Here is a 19,228-nt window from a genome sequence, read left to right as displayed (position 1 = left end):
AAATTGGGCCTGAACCACAACTCGTAACCAATGTAGTTCTTTTAGAACTGGTGTTATATGGGTCGCTCAAGGAGTGCCAGTCACTAACCAAGTGGCCCAATTTTGTACCAGTTGCAATTGCCAGACCATCTTCAAGAGCAGCCCTACATAGAGCACATTGCAACAATCTATTTTGGACATTACCAGAGCCTGGGTAACTAATTCAGGTTCCCCCCATGTAGGTGGGCAAAGCTAGAAAAATACCTTTGTATTCATATAAGGAGCTGAAGAAATCTCCAAATCTGAATATGTTTAAGTAGTACAAAATTCTTCTCAGCATTCAAAAATGAATGTGTGTGGAACTAGCACTATGGGAAGTTCATCTTCAGGTTCTGATATTTTGCTGTTGGTTGTATTTCAGTATCTGTCATTATGAAACACATTTGATTGTATCCTTTCATATGAATGTATAAAAATGTCAAAAGTAAATATGTGGGGTTTTTGGCTCTTAATTGTATAGTCTCAGTATGTAGCCAAATGCACATATCACTTGCCTTCAATGTTTTTTCACAGAAAACAAAAATATCCTCAGAGTATTAGGAATTATTTTAAATATTTTCTTACTGTTAAGCACAGACACACATTTCCTTTATCTTAAGGTGATTCGCGTGGTCCACCAAACCATCACATGGGCCCTCTCTCAGAAAGAAGGCATGACCAGTCCAGTGGTGGCCCAGACCATGGCCCTGAAAGAGGTCCATTTCGAGGTGGCCAAGAATGGGGTGATAGTAGAGACAGTAGGGGCATGCCGGATAGACGAGGACCTCATCCAGATTTCCATGAAGATTTTGACCGACTAGATGAATTTCGTGAAGATTTCCATCCAGACAAACGATTTGGCCACCGTTTACGTGAATTTGAAGGAAGGGGAGGTCCACCCCAAGATGAGAAATGGAGGCGAGGTGGACCAGGCCCTCCTTTCCCCCCTGATCACAGAGAATTCAATGAAGGAGATGGCAGGGGTCCAAACCGTGGACCTCCTGGGCCTTGGGATGGTCGGAGACCTTCAGATGAACGATTTCCTCATGATCCTGAGGATGCACGGTATCGAGGAAGAAGAGATGAAAAGTAAGTACAGTTCTATCTCTTAGTAGAAAATTAACTAAAATCAATCAAATCATTCACTACTAAAAGAAATTCTACACATAACAACTTTTGAATAGTCATTTAATAAAGTTATTGTAAAACTTTGAATTAACAAATGTAGAGATCAGAAACCAAAGAACTGCTTTAGGTCTGCATTTGGTATATTGCCATACCTAGTGGTACTTTTAATTATCTTTTTTTTTCTTTGCACAGCAAACCTCACTCAAGCAAATCAACTTGTGTCCCCTGAACTTGTATAATCTTATAGTCTCCAGATAGCAAACTAACCTTTTCAGGGATTTCAGACATTAAAAAAAACTAAATTCTGGAATACAGTAATATTTTTTAAAGTTGAGCTAGGTGTTCACTAAGACTGTAATCCCATACCTGTGTCTGAGGCCCATAGAAATCAGCAGGACTTAGTTCTGAATTGGACTACAAATTATTTTGCACAAAATTGCATACCATATTAGAAGTTGTGCTTATACATCAGTAAAGAAAATGAAATAATGACTATAACCTGTCTTTATGGCATTCTTTAATTGTTCCCCTTTTTCAAGTTAAACCAACATTTTCATTTTCTTCCACAGTCACCATAAGAAACAAAGTAGCAAGACTTATATTTACTGACTTTAATTGATGGTTCTAATGAAGCATCAAGTTTCAATTGATTAATTAATCAAGATTCCCATTTAAACAAATATTACCAGTTCACTGATTGACTATACAGTCAGATATTCTGTGATGTTAAGAGTGCCCTTATCTAAGGGACAGTTTGCCATTGTTGTTGCATCAGATAGCAATAGCAGGCATAATTGTTCCATAGTTTTGCAAGAGTCAGGGTCACATGTGCTGTCAACTGTTTAGAAATATACACCTTCTGCACTCTAGATAACTTGTTCAGTGTTCAGCACTTACAGCTAAACTACATAGTTTAGTTTTTCTGACAATATTCATCAGAGAGTACGTAGAAACAGGAAAATTTCAGTTGGGAGAATGAAGCAAACTTTTGACTACATGGTGGCATAGGTTGCAAGTACCTAGGTGAAAGTTGAACTGTGGAATTAGCTTCCACGGGATATGATGATGGCCACCAATTTGGATAGTTTCAAAAGTTAGACAAATTAATGAAGTAGAAGGCTATTAATGACTGCTAGTCCTGATGCTTATGGGCTGCCTCCAGTGTCAGAGGTGATATGCCTCTGTACACCAGTTGCTAGGAGTATGGAACTGGAGTATGTTACTGTATGTTTTATATGGGCTGCTGGCTAGCTACTGTGTGACCAGAATAAAACGCTAGACTAGGTGGACGTTTGGTCTGATCCTTCATGGCTCTTCCAATGACTACTGTTCAGTCATTTGCATATGATCTTGCATGGTGTTCCAAAGATATTTCCAGAAAAGCTGAGCTCCAATGTCTTCGTAGAACATAGGAGACTTTTTGAAATATGCGTAATTCGGTATTGTTGCCTGTCAAATATAAATTAAGGCTTTAAATATTTTATTGTTATTTAATAATATATAAGTGCCAGATGATTATTTTTAAGCTTCAGCCCTTAACACTACAAATAACTTTCAATCCTAGCTATTTGATAAAGCCAATAATAAACTCATGCTCCAGGACTTTGCAATAGTTGAAGGTCTTCCCAGTGTGAAGACCAAACAGATGCTCAGCTTCTGCTCAAATAACATGCCAAAGCATGGTTTCCATTGGTTGTAGTTTAGAATCCAAACCGCAGCTGCACTCCCAAATTGTAGTTTAGAGATAATTTTTCTATTCTCATTTCTCATTTTCTAGTCTCTATTCTCATTTCTATTCGGTTTCACATTTATTCATATATTCACTCCCATCTTTATGGTACAGCAACTTCTGGAGCTAGAGCAATAGCCATAATTGTGTTTTGTCGATTCAAATATCATGACAAACTGTACTTAGCATAAACCATGAATTGCAGACTTATTTCAAAACATAATTACAGATTCTGGTTTGCTGATCAGTTGTAAATCATTGCATTTCAAATCAGACAGCACATACAATGTGTTTTATACCAAATTGTAAATTGGGCAGTGACTGGATTCATACAGCCCATAGTCAAAGTTAAATATGGGTTGGATATAGCTATGGAACTGTGGGCAGTGCTGGTGGCAGTTGAGTAAACCCAGGTGTGCTAACAAGCCATGATTTGTTAAGCACAAAAGTATAGTTCACAACCCAGCAACAAACCATGGATTCCCTTAGTGAAATGTTAGTGTAGTTAGGTTCACACAATGCAACAACCCACACTCAAACCCATATGCAACCTTGTAAGTGGGTTGTTACATTTTGTTAACCAGCCACTGTGTTTCTTCGTTATCAGAAATACTAAAGATGATTTCCTTCCATTTAGTATTCAAGTTTGACAGGCAGGATGATACTACAATGGCCTTGCAAAATGTCTGACAAACTTCATTTTGAATCTATTTTGACTAGGAGTTATTTCTGCTATTAGTAATATTCCATATTCCCCAACTTGATTTTAAAGGACATGAAATATAAACTTTGTTACTTTGTAACAATGTGGAGATTACTTTATTAAACGTTAACTGAGAAACATTAAGGTTACTTAATGAGAAATTTTCCTCCTCCTTTTTCCTTTTGTTTAGAACCATTAAAAAGATTTTTCAGTGAGGTTATACTATGTGAATGTACTTAAATTGACTGATTGGCTCATTTGGAATTCAGATAGTTAACCAATTATTTTTACCTGGTTGAAAACCCTAGACACAAAGTAAAGTATGTTTTAATATACATCCCATTCCAAACGCTGCAGGCATTTCTTCAAAAAATAGTTGACTTTCTTAAAGTAACTTTTATTTTTGAACTGAACATGTCCTTTATCAACCCAGAATTCTGTATAATGCCAATATATTTTCCTTCTTTGCTGCAGCTTTAGGAGAGGCACATCCTCAAGGCATGAAGGCCGAGGACCTAGAGGAAGAGACAGTTTTCCTGGACCTGATGACTTTGTGCCAGAAGAAAATTTTGACTCATCAGAGGAAAATGCAAGAGGGAGAGAACATGGTGGCCGAGGTCGAGGTCGAGGTACTCCAAGAGGTAAGAGAGCTTTGTTGCATAATTCATGTCCAGTTAAGGATGATGTAAGATGCAGTTGAACTGTTCATATCCATTTCTTGCACTTCCACAATCTTATTTCCGTTTACAATATAGGAGGACGGAAAGGTTTGCTCCCCACTCCAGATGAGTTTCCTCACTTTGAAGGACGAATGGATGGAAATCGAGAACCAGGTAAAAATGCTTTACTTTTTGCTAGACTTGATCATTGTGGAATGTTGCTGTTCTTCGTTTCCATTTTCTAATTGCATTTATAGCATTACTTTCACTTTAGTTTAAAGTTAACCTAATTCAGTCTAGAAGCAGTGCATGGTCTTTATCTTCCTTCTTTCCTACTGTGCTTCTTTCTACCATGTAGATCAAACTTCTGATTAAAACTGGTTTTTCTAATCTTGTCCAATGTTAAAGTTTTAACCACCACCACAAGCTTCTCCTAGATCATGGGTCCTCAAACTATGGCCTGGAGGCCAGATTCCGACCCGCCATGCCCATTTTGACCCACTGCACATATGCCCACGTGCACCCCCGCCACCACCCACCTTGCTCCACATGCGGGGAGGCAGCAGTTTGCTCAGAGAAAATGATCTCCAAGCGAGCAAGCCGCTGCCTCATGCACTCGCCTCATGGTGCATGCCCGTCCCTGCCCTGCCCCCCTTGCCAGGCATGCGCATTCACCCTCACCTCACGCCTCCCGCCCCCGCACATGCACCCACATGCACCACCCCCACGCTGGCCCGCACGCACCGCTGGCACCACCTTTCCGGCCTGCACCCAGCACCAGCAGCTTTCAGTTGGCCCCCTGGTGGAAAAATTTGAGGACCCCTGTCCTAGATCCTCTTCCAGTTCACTATGGTATGTGGCTACTATCCATTTCATCCCACCTTTCAGAAAATATATAACATATTTGCAAAAAGCATTGTTTACTCACCTTCATTCCCTTTCTTCACCTCCAAATATAACTAGCTTCAACTCTTACTGCACATGCCTCCTTCATGACCCCTAGAAAATTATACTTCCACCATTCTGATTTCTGCTAGTTCCTGTCCAAGAGCTGGCTCTGATGAGGTTTATGAAAAGGCTGGTTTTTTTCAGTCTTATTAAAATGTGCTCACAGCCTGGTTCCCTGTTATCTCTGAGCTTCAGTCCGATGGAGACAGGATGGGGAAAACTCTACAGCAACTTAGAGCAAGGGGACTGGGATAAAACATTGAACAGTTGGTACTGCATAATCCTGTTACCCTTCATAGACTCTCATTGGGGAAAATTAGACACTACAAAACTTAGATATTTATTACGTGTTTTTCTAAATGAATAGTACAAGTAGTTCCATTAAGAGATTCCTTGTGATAGCTAAATCTGTGGCCTTGATTTCTTTTATCATGATCAGGTCCACGCCAGGATCACTCTTCTCATGATGGTCACTCTCCAGCAAGTCGAGAGCGTTCTTCCTCACTTCAGGGAATGGACATGGCCTCACTACCACCACGCAAGCGTCCTTGGCATGATGGACCAGGAACCTCTGACCACAGAGAAATGGAAATCCAAGGAGGACCTCCAGAGGAGAGAGGAAAGGGTAAAACATAATTCCTTGAGAATTGCCTCCCAAAATAGTTTTAAGCCTTAATGGAAATGCCTGTTTGGACAAAAATGCTGTATTTATATGAAAAGCTCAGTTTAGGTCTCTAGTGCTAATTTTCTGTACTAATATACTCTTTGTATTTGTGTTTCACGTCAAGAATACTGAAAATAACAGGAAATAAATCCTGGTTCTTAGATGTTTTGAGTCATTTAATAGCTCTGCAGCCATCCATGTGTACTTAGAAGTTTCAAGCAGTTTGTTTGCTTATTCAACTTGTATCCCACTATAACTAGTCTGAAGATCTCTTAAGTGGATGACAACATTGCTCTTTTATTTGTTGCGATCACCTGCTGTCTATCCAGTGATATGGAAGAGAGGAAACATGAAAATGCTATACTTTGATTTTGTTCATTCCATGATCCAGAAACACAGTATGTGTTATTTTAATTTGCACTGTATTATCATTCTAGGGCGTGGAAAGTCAGGTCCTTCACAGAGGATGTCAAAGTCTGGGAGGTCCAGTTCTTTGGAAGGAGAGCACCATGATGGATATCATAGAGAAGAACCTTTTGGAGGACCTCAAGGAGGCAGTAATCCTTCCAGAGGAGGAAGAAGTGGGAGTAACTGGGGAAGAGGAAGTAACATGAACTCTAGCCAGTCAAGACGAGGAGGTTCTAGAGGTGGCGGAAGGGGTCGATAGAAGAGGTTATGACTGGGCAAGACCCAGTCTTCCTAGGACAGTATTTAAATGTACCTGCTGCAGAATTGATGAGAAAGTAATTCTGCACTCTCTCAAGCCTGGACTCTAAATGGAGATAAATGAATGTGCATTAGTTCCTAAGAGGTCTTTTCAAAGATTAAATGCCAGCTAGTAATGCCATTACAACTACCTTTGTTTCATTCTCCTCACCATCCTGAACCTTTGTCACTTCAATATTTCCTACATTGATATTTGAAGATGAAAGCTGGATTTTTTTTAGTGTTGTGAGACATGGAGCACCTCCACAGATTTCAGTTCATGTCCAGAAGAACTTGTTTCTATATGTACAGTTGTCAGGAAGAAGTTCAGTTGTTTTTCTATGAATACAGAATGCAATTTGTCCAAAAATAACAAATGGAGTGTGTGATTTTGTATGCATGTTTTCACATCAAATTAGAATCTTTCCCTAAACTTCCTAAGTGGTAACTTCCTTGTAGTGTAAACACACAGTCGCAAAGCTAACTCATAGGTCTCTTTGGATACAGAGGATCAAGCCTCATAAGCTCAGTCTACATGCAGAGGGAATATGTAGACAGAAATCACTCTTGCTTTGGTTGATGGGAGCCCCTTCCCTTCATTTGTCAAATAAGCAGACTTCCATCCATATATTCCCTGAATCTGTGGACTGACCCACTATGTCTGAATTTACATAATATAAATTATCCATTTGAAGCTTGTAAATCTATACTGATCACTAATTTAAGATCGGATAAGAACACCGATCAATTCCAATTCGACAGCATAAGGAAAGACCTCAAGGAAATGATAAAAAAGATGGCTGATCCCTAATCAAAACTGCATGACCTTTAGAGATAATGCTCACATTTCTGGCTTCCTCAGTTCAAATGATCACAGAAAAGTTCTTGAAGTTGTGGTTTCTGAAGCAATAATTGAGCCAACTAGCTTGCACCTGTTGTCCAGAAAGAAGTTTCTAGGTACATTCTCATACATTCTGCTTAGCTAATTTAAGAGAACTTAAAAAGTTTTTTCCTATTTCCTTATAGATTTACATGCGGTAGTTTCACTCAGTTGCAGTATTGTGTTTTACCTTTATTTGCAATAAAATGTTCTCAGCAGAGATGCATCATGCAACATTCTGACCTTGAAACCATCTGGCTTCACCCATCAACACTGCCCAGTTCTGTGCATATATACTTGAAATTGAGACCCAGTCTAGTCAGAAGGCTTTACTATGAAATGAATGTGCAAAGGGTTGCAGCCTGAGGGCTTCTCCAGCCAACAAAGTTTTTGAGAAGTGACTGAGATAGCAATGTCAAACTATCTGTATGGGATTTAAGCAGGACAGGGAATAATGGATTATGTCTTAATTAAATAATGACTTAAATCTTTTAGAATCAATAATAAGAAAACACACTTTTTAATTCTAACAGAAGCATAGCAAATGGTATGGTTTAGCATATATGATAACCATACTCATTCAGGCTTCTTCCTGCATATATCAGAAGAAACTTATCAGGAATAGGAAATTCAGCTATTAGTCAAGTAGGAGGTCCCACCAGCTCAGATCCAATGAACAATTAAATAGGGAGATTTGGCTTCCTAATGCTTTGAGAATAATTTAAAATTCTTTAGAACAATCATATTATAAAATGTAACAGATGAGTTTTTCAAAATTAACAAGAATTCAAAACTCTTTTAAGGACAACTGTTTAAGCTGTTTACTGTAAGAAATAAAATATTACTAAGCTTTACATTCTTAATAAAAGAACCCATAATTTTGATTTTATGCTTCTAATTAATCAAAAGTTTATTAACAAAATAACACATCACACATCTCCATAAAATAAGTCAATTCAAAGCAAAACAGCCAATGTTTTCAATTTCTACTTATTTCTCCATTCCCCCTTGATACTAAAACGTATCCAAGCTTTAGAGGAAAAATTCTTTCTGGAGTTTTTCTGCTTTAAGTTCTGTTAAATCTCTGTAAGCATTGTCCCCAGGTAATAGTAAAATCCCTGAAAACTTTTTAGGTAGAGCCACTGTAGAGGTAACAATGGCTCCTCCTTAACCATGAAAAGAGATGAGCTAGCTGTTGGAATACCTGCTTCTTCCCAGGAAAAATTACCACTAAATCAATTTTAGTGGTAATTTTGGTCACAGCTGAATTAAAATTATCAGCAATAAGGTAACAACATTCTAACATCTTTCAGATCCCTTACTAACAAGTAGCCACTAATACAAAAATACAAAAGTTCACCCCTCTGGAAAAAGTTTTAAATTGTGGTGGATTCCTAAACGCTGACAATCGTACACAAAGCCACCCCTTACACATGGGAATATAGCACAGTTCTTGTTAATGTAAGGGAATTATACTTCTGGCTGAACATGGAAAAGTTACCAAATGTCAGGGGGAAAAATAAAAATTCATTTAAACAAGTAATTAAACTCAGTTTCATTTCTGAAAGTGATGTCCCACTAGTTCTTTCCTAACAAGACTTAAAAGCAATTTGGCAAAAGTTGAATATTTTCTATCAAAAGCCAAATTACAGATTAGGAACCGAGCAAGAATTATTTCATCTAGTTTGGTAGCCATAGTTAAAAAATAATATTATTGTATGTTTAGGCTACAATTCCATATTACCCAGGAATAAACCCTATTGAACGTAATAGATCTTACTTCTAAGTAGTGCAATATTATTTTAGTTCTGCTCTGCAAATGCTAAACTAATTAACACTATTAAAATGCACAGTTAAAAGACTGCAGGACAATTGTTATTATATAATTAAATATTCAGCACCATTTTGATTCAGAACTATTTGCCATGGCCTGATTTCACAATGTGACCTAACATGCACAAGTCATGAGACTAGGTCAAATAAAGAGATTTGTACTGAGACTTGGCCAATGCAAACACACCGTTTTAATACTCTGTGGATCACAGACTAAAGCCACTATTAGAAGTCCCACTAGAGTCATTAAGACTTCTTTTGCATAAACATGCAGAGGAACATTCTACATGTGTCTGTTCTTGAGTTTTCTTTACAAGTAGTCAAAAGTATCCACTTAAAAAAACTAATGTGCTTCTTCCATCCAAGTTCTTCCATTCTTATCCCACATTGATACAGCACTTGTCTATCACAAAAGTGCTCCAGTATTCCTGCAACAGCAAAAAGCCTTACTGAATAATATATTTCTGAACTGGCAACTCTATGCATATGATTATTTGTTATCAATATATCTCAACAGCTGCTAGTTTGTTCAACATTGGACTGTGATCTCTAAACCACCTTCAGATGATAAAGAGGCTAGCTTTAAGAAATAAGAACTGTGTATCTGGAACATTATCTGTTTAAGTGTAATATCTGCAGCTGTGCACACATCTAAATAAGGTTTCTGAACTGTTTTTTTCAAATGATTTTTACCAAAATACCACACAAAACCAACTTCTCATGGTTTCTGGTAGCAGCAGTATCTATATGATGCATTAATATCTTCTATGCTGCAGAAGTGCTGACAGCTTATGAAAATTAAGGGCAACACATGGACTTACATGTTTTATATGTATGCATAAGCTATTTATCTAATTTCCACAGACAGTCCCATGAGCCAAAGGAGTTTAGAGTGCCATCTTATGCATGTTTAGACAGAAAAAGTCCTACAATTCCCAGCATGCCATGTTGGCATAACTTGCTGGAGGGATGCTGGGGTTTAAAAGATTTTTTTCTATCTAAACATGCACAGGCATCCATCCTTAGTTATTCTACTCAGCTTCTTCCAGGATTTGTGACTTCCCAAAGTCACAATGAAAGTGTAATTATGTCCTGTGTATCCGTATGATATGGGTCTTTGAATTCAGACAGAAATGAATTTTTAACAGTCATGTCAAAAAAGTTTGAATATTTAGACAATCATTGCTTGAAAAGAAGTGTTAGATGTCAGCTTAAGCAATAATTTGGTATGCCTGCTCTGAACAGAACTGCTGTAATGTTGATTTTTAATAAGGCAAGAGACCAGCACAAGTGGGAATGATGCTACTGGCTATATGCCAGTAAATTACAATTACTTGATGTTTAGAAACATGCTGTTATTGCTCTGGCTTTTGAAAATCTGAAGAGATGTAAAATGATGGTTTCTCATTTAAATTCTTAAAGAGTTGCAATAGTAAAGCTGAGATCAACAAACAGAGTCATCCAACAATGGTCAATTGCCACTGACTGCTGGTGACACCCACTTGTACACTGTATGAAATTCTGTGCCACCTGACACTGAGGGAACAGCCTAGCAGCTGCAGCAAAAAATACTTCTTTCTTCCCCCAGTACACTTAATGTAGCATCACTCCAATCAAAGGCATCAATTGGCAAGGGATTAAAATTCCATCTTCTGCATTTGCTCACTGCAGCTGCCCTCTAAGCACAGGGTAGGTGGTAAGGAGGGAAATCAAGAGCCCAATGCAGCTCTTGAGAGATTAAATCAGGAACACCTGCTAGAAATTTAAAGCAAAGTTCTTTCCTTGTAGCCTAGTGTTTTCCCATACCTCTACTCCTGCTGCTGCTTGCTCAGGAGGTCACTGGGTTGTAGCACTAAAAATGGGTGGAGCACCAAAGGGTCTTTGCCCAGGGCACCTCATCCAGCACTTCAGGCCAGCCACAGAAAGAGACATTGTCCCTTGACTAGTTACACTTGCTTATATAGTTGCTCATCGATTAAGTCTTTCACACACAGTTTCCTTATTGCAGCAAAATTCAAGTATCCCTTTTCAGTTTCCTCCGAGAGAGGCAACAGCCTCACACAGACAGAATAAACTGGAGAACTGTTCCCTTGTCTTTGGTGTCCTGGAATCAAAACATATGGTAAACTCTATGCGACAACCGCCCATGGAATAAACCTGACAGTCGGATTTGGACAGGTATGCGTGTCCTGTGCTCCGTTTTAGCTTGGGGAAGGTCAGGAGGCGCCTTCTTCAGCGCTCAGTCTTCTTTTCCCAATTCCTGGAATGGACCTGCCTAGACAGCTGTCCTCACACCGGGAGAGTTTTAGACACACGACGCCGTATGAAACCGCTCAGGAACCCGCCGGCATAGCGCAGCCCGGTAGCTCCACCAGGCACGGAGGACAGCAAGTAAGTCCCGCCGGCTGCCAACTGGACAACGGCGCCCAGCGTGGTAAGCAAGGTACTCCGGAGCCCAAGCGCAGCATACAGAGTTCCACCCACCGAGCCTAGGTAGAGAATGGCCAGGCCGCGGCGATCGGGCTCGCCCAGGAGACGGCTCGGACCCCGCAGGAAACCGGCGGCGCCCAGCGCAAAAGCCGAGCCCAGGGACCAGAGCAGCGCGAACTTTCTGAGCAGCAGCAGCGACCCATACAGCGCGGCGAGGCCGAAGCAGATCACAGCCAGCAGCAGGCACAGAGTGCTGCCGACAAGGCGCTGCCAGCGGGACAGTCCGGTAGGCAACCACGGATCCGGATCTGGTTCGGCTGCCCGCGACCATGTTTCCGTCGCAGGAAAAGGGTTGATCCGCCCGAGCCAAGTCCCCCAGCCCGAGCTAGTCTCCGCTTCTTCTCGTGGTGCGCTCTGCGGTACGGACAGGGCCGCCGGGCCGCCTCCGCTGCTCTTGGATTGCGCTAAGTATTCCTGCAGTTGCCGGTTCAGATCCGCCATCTTGGGAAATATGAAGGCCGTCGTCAGAGAGCAGCTAGTCTGAAACACTATTCGCTGAAGCAAAGCACTTCCGTGTTGCTGCTACAGCAACGGCGGAGGCATCATCACGTGCTCAGCCCCGCTTCAGCCCCAGCCGTTTTGTATAGCTAGAGTTGCACAGGACAGAGGTAGTAAATCCATGGCGCAATTGGAGGGGAAGCTTCCGTTCCTTTCCGCCCCACCCCCAAATCCTGGATTTTAACTTTGTTGTGTGATTGGGTAGTTGCCTGTCCACTCAGAAAGAACGGGAGGTGGCAGAGAACGAAGAACATCCTCTTCCGACACTTGGTTTGGATTATTTGTGAAATGTTCGGGGAATTCTGACAATATAGGCCATTATATTGCAGGGCAGGGTCAGTGGCTGAGAGTGACTTACAAGGGCTCTGTTGAGTAAAACTATTAATAATACAGGTCAGAAGCGGAGCTGTTGCTGGTTTCGATTTCTTGACAAAACTCCCTCATACAAAATGTCCGTAAGGTTGAAGAGCGATCTACTTAAATTGTTTGACTCGCATGCTACCTAGCAGTCCCTGCTCAGAATTCAGAATTCTCTGAATTGGAAGGTCCTACTGTCTTGACTTCATGCAAACCCGTTCCACTATGAAAAGTTGAACAACACGTGTGTGTGTGTGTGTGTGTGTGTGTGTGTGTGTTTACATGGTTCTTTTTGTTCCTGGATGTATGTGGTGCTGCCAGTCAAAGCTATACCTGGATTTCTTTATTGTTTTCTATGGACAACTCTCACCACTACTTTAAAGGTGAGAGAGAAAAACGGGGATATAAAGAAACCAGAACTTCTGTCTGTGGACACTTGGATTGACACTTTGTTTTTATCAGTGGCTGCAGTATATACTGAGTTGCCTGGGAATAAATCCCTTTGAAATCCACTGAGATTAATTCCAAGTAGATATGCACAGTATTGCAGTATCTATGATACAATACATATGGAGTTTAACCATAGCAATGCAGCACTGCAGTTATGTCTATGAGGCCAGTAGAGAATCCCAGCCAAATGGCCGCCTTCAATTTTTACAGGATGTTTAGTTTGTGTGTCACTCTGAGCCCTTTTCTGTCTGTCTATCCAACATGTAAACATAGGGAGCCCCACTAAGCTCCTGGTAAACTCAAGGCTATGGCATCCCTTATTGAATCAATCTGTCTCATAGCAGTCTTCCTTTTCTGATGTCTTCAACTTTCCCTAGAATTATTGGCTTCTGTAGTGATTCTTGCCAAAGTATGACAGCCTCAGTTTTGTCATTTTTGCTTCCAGGGAAAATTCTAGTTTGATTTATTCTATCAAATCTTCATTTTTCATATTTGCAAAACCCTCTTCCAGCACCGTATTTGTTTTCTTCCCATCAGGCTTTCTTCAATGTTCCACTTTCACACCCATACACAGTGATTGGGAATACAATAGTGTGGATGATCTTGACCTTGACCTCCAGTGAAACATCTGTACGCTTGATTATCTGTTATAGTTCTTTCATTGCTGCTCTTTCAAGTTTCAGTCTTCTAATTTCTTGGCTGCAGTAGTTCTCTGGACTGATGACTGAACCAAAACTTGCAAAATCTTTCACAATTTCAATTTCTTCATTGCTGACACTCAAGTTGTCTAATTGTTCTGAGTCATAACATCTTGCCTAGTTTTGTTTATACTAATTGGCAGTGGCTTCCCAGGATTTCAGGCAGTTTGCCAAGTTCTTCCAGAAATCCTTTGTTACTGGAGATACCAGGGACTAAATTCAGGATCTTATGCACACGAAGCATATGATTGCCACTAGGAAGATGAATGAGTCATGTCACTTCTTGTCCTAGAGAAACTGATATGCAGAAATGCCCATATAAATTTCACTTGAAAGGTAATAAGTAATAGTATGCAAATGAGGCTGCATTTTAAAAACACAAACCAGTCAGAAGTCTTAACAACTGCTCCTCACTTAATTGCAGAGAGCTTGACAAGAACAATCCTCCAATTACGTTTTACAGTATATTATTATTATTATTATTATTATTATTATTATTATAATAACATTTCTATGCCGCCCCTTGCCGAAACCTCGGGGCGGCTTACAACACGATAAAATACATTGAAATACAATAGCACATAATAAATTACCATTAAATACAAAAATACAAAAAATACATTGATTTACAAATATAAGATTAAAATTATCAGTATAAATTAAGTAAATAAAAATATAGGAGGAGAAAGAGAAGGAAGAAGAAGTTGCCCTGGCCAGACCATATGTTTTAACAATTAAAATGATGTTTAAATAAAAAGGTCTTTACCTGGCGCCGAAAAACCAGTAACGACGGTGCCAGGCGGACCTCTTTGGGGAGTGAATTCCATAGGTTGGGTATACTGCTTTTTTCTTACAATGAACTCAAAGTGGCTAACATGATTCTTCTTCTGCTCTCAATGTTATCCCTACAACAACCCTGTAAGGTAGGTTGAGCTGAGAGTCTGTGACTGGCCCAAAGTCACTCAGTTGGCTCCATGGCTGAGCAGGAATTAGAACCCAGATCACCATAGTCCCAGTCCCACATTCTTAACCACTAAACCACGCTGGCTCTCAATAATGCATCTCCTCCTGTTTTGTTTTAAATTACTGGCTTCAGTCTTGTGATATTGGAAATGAGCCCCCTTGAGCACAGTGGTATTTTAAAAAATGAAAGACATTTTTATTGTGCTTACTTTGAAACATGGAATATGTAGTGCTGTTGCTGCCAGGTTGTTGTGGGGGTCTGCTTTTAAGTGTTGGTTGTATTATGTTTGTCACTACTTTTAGAAATTGGCTGTTACTTTTATTGATTATATATGACTTATATATGAGGGCCAGTGTGGTGTAGTGCTTAAGAGCTTGGGACTGGAACTCAGACAATCTGGGTTCGAGTCCCCGCTCAGCCATGGAGCCAACTGGGTGACTTTGGGCCAGTCACAGACTCTCAGCCCAACCTACCTCACAGGGTTGTTGTTGTGGGGATAAGATGGAGGAGGAGAATGATGCAAGCTGCCTTGAGCCCTTTGTAGGAAAAAGGCAGGATATAAATCGAATAAATAAATAAATAAAATTCTAATGCACATCACCATGTGTACTTAAGATATAAGTAAATTATAAACAAGCTATACTTAAAAGTAAACATGCATAGGATCAGCATCTGATCCCTTACAGAGGTGGCATTACAGAGCTTGTTGAGGAGCTTAGGAATGTGGGATCTTGTACCTGTTCTGCTTGACGGATCCTGTGTTTGCCACTGTGTGACTGGAGTGCTGGCCTGGATACTGCATGGCTTTTCTTATGTTCTTAGCATTGTGGGAAAGGAATGAAGATTACCTCTTTTGCAGCTGTTTTGGTATTTCCTAAAGGATAGATCTCATAAAGTGCTATGAGACAGCTGCTTGACCCCATGGCCTTTGGCTTGATCCTCTAGCTGTATCATTTCCTGGATAGGAATGATCTAACCACTGTTCCTAGGACCTCAGTGTGCCTTTAAATCATGCTATTACTGTACTGTCTACAGCAACTATCTTTGGAGATTGCTCAGAAACTACAAATAGCTCCAAATACAGCTGGGATGGTGTATAACAGGCAGACTGCTCAAAACATATAATTTGGGGACATAATTCAAAACACAGTTTTTAGCCTAAACTAGGAGTGGGGAATCTTGCTGTTGTTTTTGAGGGCTGCATTATCTCAGCATTTTGCTGCTGTGGGCTGATAGCAGGTAGGCAAGCAGTTGGCAGGACCAGCACCAAAAGTAGGTAGACTACCCCTTTTTCTCTCTTTCTGCTACTCCCTTCTCTCACTCTCCCTCCTTGCCCAGCAGGCTGCCAAAGGAAGAACTAATCACTCATGACAGAGGGCTAAACTGACTGCAGGCAGAGGGCTTTTCAAATTAGGCAAGAGCTTAATGAACACAGGTGTTAAAACAGTTGAAAATATTAATATCTTAATATACCACCTAAATGTTTATATTTCATTTTTATACTGCCCAAAACAAATGTTAAAAACACACAAATGAGTGAAAAATTAACATATGATAAAATCAAGCAAACGCAACCAAATCAGCACAGAGGCATAGCAGCCATGCAGGATAAAATGCAATATTGAAACTAAAGTTTAAAAGTTAACTGTTAAAATACTGGTAAAATAAAAAAAGGTTTCACCTGGTGCCAAAAAGAATTCAAAGTAGGCACCAGGTGAAAACCTTTTTATTTTACCATAACTCAGAGTGGCACCCTATCTAAGGAGCTCATTCCATAGCCAGGGTTCCACAAGCAAAAAGGCCCTTCTCCTGATAGCTACCCTCCTTATGTTCTTTGGAGGCGGCTCCCAGAGAAGTGAACCTCAAAGATGATCTTAGGGTCCTGATAGGTACATAGGGGACAGGGTGTTTCTTTAGATAACCTGACCCTGAGTCATTTAAGGCTTTGAATGTTAATACTAGCACTCTGAATCAGGCCCGGATTTCAACTGGCAGCCAGTGCAGCTGGAAGAGGACTGGTGTAACATGTTCTCATAAGCCAGTCCCCATTAACAATCTTGCTGCCCTTACTTGCTGCTCCTATAAAAACTGTCCTATATACCAAGACTCAGATGATCTACACATGCTCTCATTTTATGTACCCCTAATAGCAGTAGTGCAGGTGGTGATTCCACAGGACAAGGCCTTTTCAGCAGTGGCACCAAACTGTAAAATGTCCTTCCCATATATGCTCACTGTGCTCTATCCCTGTAAGAGCCATTTCCCCTTGAGCTCTAAAAGCTATTTCAGAGATCACTGGAGTTAATGGAATGTTATTCACTGAAATTTGTGAGTTCTTAATTGTTCAGGGGGTTTGCTGGCTGCTGTAAATTATACCTGCCCAGACCTAAGAGCATCTTAAGAGGACTTCCTCTGAGAGGCCCCCAACAATTGGACTATTGGTTGAACTATTGTAATGCGCTCTATGTGGGGCTGCCCTTGAAAACGGTCCAGATACTTCAAATGGTGCAAAATATAGCTGCCAGGTTGCTATCGGGGACCAGTTGTTGTTCTCATTTAACTCCGGTCCTCCATCAGCTTCATTGGCTTCCCATTAAAGTCTGGGCCCAATATAAGGTGCTGGTTATGATCTACGAGATAAAGCCCTAAACAGCTTGGGACCAGGATACCTAAAGGAACATCTTTTTCTCTATATGCCCTCCACTCCTTAAGATTTGCAGCAGAGGCCCTGCTCCAGGAACCCTCCTTGAAGGAGATTAGGAGACAGAATACCTGGAGGAAGGCTTTCTCTGCGGTGGCACCCCGGCTATGGAATGTGCTCCCTAGAGAGGTCCACCTGGTGCCGTCATTATATGCTTTTCAGCATCAGGTCAAGACCTTTCTATTCACCCAATATTTTAATGTTTAAAAATTATTTTTTTACAGTCGTGGGTTATTAGTTTTATCTTTGTTGGGGTATTTATGATCTTTTATATTGTTGTATTTATTAAACCTGTTTTGTAAGCTGTCCAGAGACTCACAGTGATTGAACAGGTTAGAAATATCCCAAATAAATAAATGAGGTAAGGCTGCACTCCTATTGTTTGCACCTCCATAAGCAAACATCCAATGGAGCACAGGAGTAGCAGGCAAGGCAACCTCCACTTCCCTGCTCCCCTCCGCATTTCAGTTAGACTGCTATTTTCAGCAGTCTCAGTACCATTAGCATGCATCATGTCCTGGCGGCTCCCATCTCCGCCCCCCCCCCCAGTAATGTGTTAATGGTAGCACATTAAAGTAAACAAAAGGAAATCTTCTTCTTTACATTTTAATAGTTAATATTTACTGATATGGGGTTGCAGTAATTGCAGTATTGTAACAATTACTACAGTTGGAGCAGGATAATGAAGAGCAAGTCTTGGAATCAGCAGTTCTCAACTGTTGTAGATCCAAGTCTATAACCTTTGAACGACAAGAAATTGGGATTTCTCCAGCCCATAATTACTCAAACCCTCTATAGAGAAACCTAATCTATGTAGCATTTTTCCATATTTCTCTCATCGAACCAGTAACATATGTATAACTACTAAGGTAAAGGTAAAGGTTTCCCCTTGACAAAGTCCAGTCATGCCTGACTCTAGGGTGCTCATCTCCGTTTCCTAGCATAGGGAGCCAGTGTTTGCAGACAGTCTCCGTGGTCATGTGGCCGGCATGACTAAACACCGAGGTGCACGGAACGCTGTTACCTGACCACTGAAGTGATACCTTTTTATCTACTTGCATTTGCATGCTTTCGAACTGCAAGGTTGGCAGGAGCTGGGACGGAGCAATGGGCACTCATCCCGTTGTGCAGATTCGAACCAGCAACCTTTCGATCAACCAGCCCAGCAGCACAGTGGTTTAAACCACTGTGCCACCTGCAGTTCCTGTATAACTACTAGGAGCTGCTAAAAATGTGAACAATTTGAAGGCTTTGATTCATGCCTTGCACTCAACAGATTGAACACTTACTTTCAGCTAGATGGCTGCAGTCTTCACACAGGGAAGAAGGCCCAATAGCTTCCTAAGAAATACTGGAATCTTTCCATAGGATGCTATAAACAACTTGCACCAAGTTCTATGCTTTATACTTTTGAACTGCAGAGAGAATATGTTGGCCACCTTGGGTGAAGAAGAATCTTAAAACCAGCCACTGGCCAAAATTCACTGATTCAATTGGCTATCTATGTTGTTCAGATTACAGCCTGGTGCTCTGCATTTATATTCCTAGATATTTTATATGAGAAACTTGTTTAATGATGTTGCCATTTAACATCCATTTAACCCATGTTCTGGCTTTAGAGAACACTAGAACTTTAGACTTAGTATAATTAATAGTCAGGTTTTCTTAAAATAGTAGGTTCCAAATGCAGACAAGATATGATTTAACAATTCTGGAAAGTGACAGCAATACATCATCAGCATACAAATGTGATGGGATCTTAGCATTACACAATCTGGGAGCATGAGAATCAACATTGCAAAA

At 40.5% G+C, this 19,228-nt stretch overlaps 2 protein-coding genes across 5 annotated transcripts in view; one reads left to right on the top strand and one right to left on the bottom strand.

The window, feature by feature from the left end:
* Positions 1 to 6,931, top strand: part of WDR33 (WD repeat domain 33) — a 72,749-nt gene extending 65,818 nt beyond the window's left edge. For all 4 annotated transcript variants that reach the window (XM_044435588.1, XM_044435580.1, XM_044435598.1 and 1 more), the window contains 5 exons: positions 639 to 1,107; positions 4,053 to 4,219; positions 4,334 to 4,411; positions 5,625 to 5,810; positions 6,287 to 6,931. In XM_044435588.1, coding sequence (XP_044291523.1) covers positions 639 to 1,107; positions 4,053 to 4,219; positions 4,334 to 4,411; positions 5,625 to 5,810; positions 6,287 to 6,516 — 1,130 coding nt within the window. In that variant the 3' untranslated portion in view covers positions 6,517 to 6,931. The remainder of the gene's footprint in view (positions 1 to 638; positions 1,108 to 4,052; positions 4,220 to 4,333; positions 4,412 to 5,624; positions 5,811 to 6,286) is intronic.
* A 1,381-nt stretch (positions 6,932 to 8,312) lies between these two features.
* On the bottom strand, positions 8,313 to 12,268 carry SFT2D3 (SFT2 domain containing 3). The gene has a single exon (XM_044435650.1). The coding sequence runs from the start codon at positions 12,196 to 12,198 to the stop codon at positions 11,557 to 11,559; it is 642 nt and encodes a 213-aa protein (XP_044291585.1). The 5' UTR covers positions 12,199 to 12,268; the 3' UTR covers positions 8,313 to 11,556.
* Positions 12,269 to 19,228: the final 6,960 nt, after the last annotated feature.

This window comes from Varanus komodoensis, unplaced genomic scaffold (genome assembly GCF_004798865.1).
Source record: "Varanus komodoensis strain SLA01 unplaced genomic scaffold, ASM479886v1 scaffold1, whole genome shotgun sequence".
In the NCBI taxonomy this organism is placed as follows: Eukaryota; Metazoa; Chordata; class Lepidosauria; order Squamata; family Varanidae; genus Varanus; species Varanus komodoensis.
The sequence above is the reverse complement of the archived record's forward strand: the minus strand, read 5'-3'. Positions and strand labels throughout refer to the sequence as shown.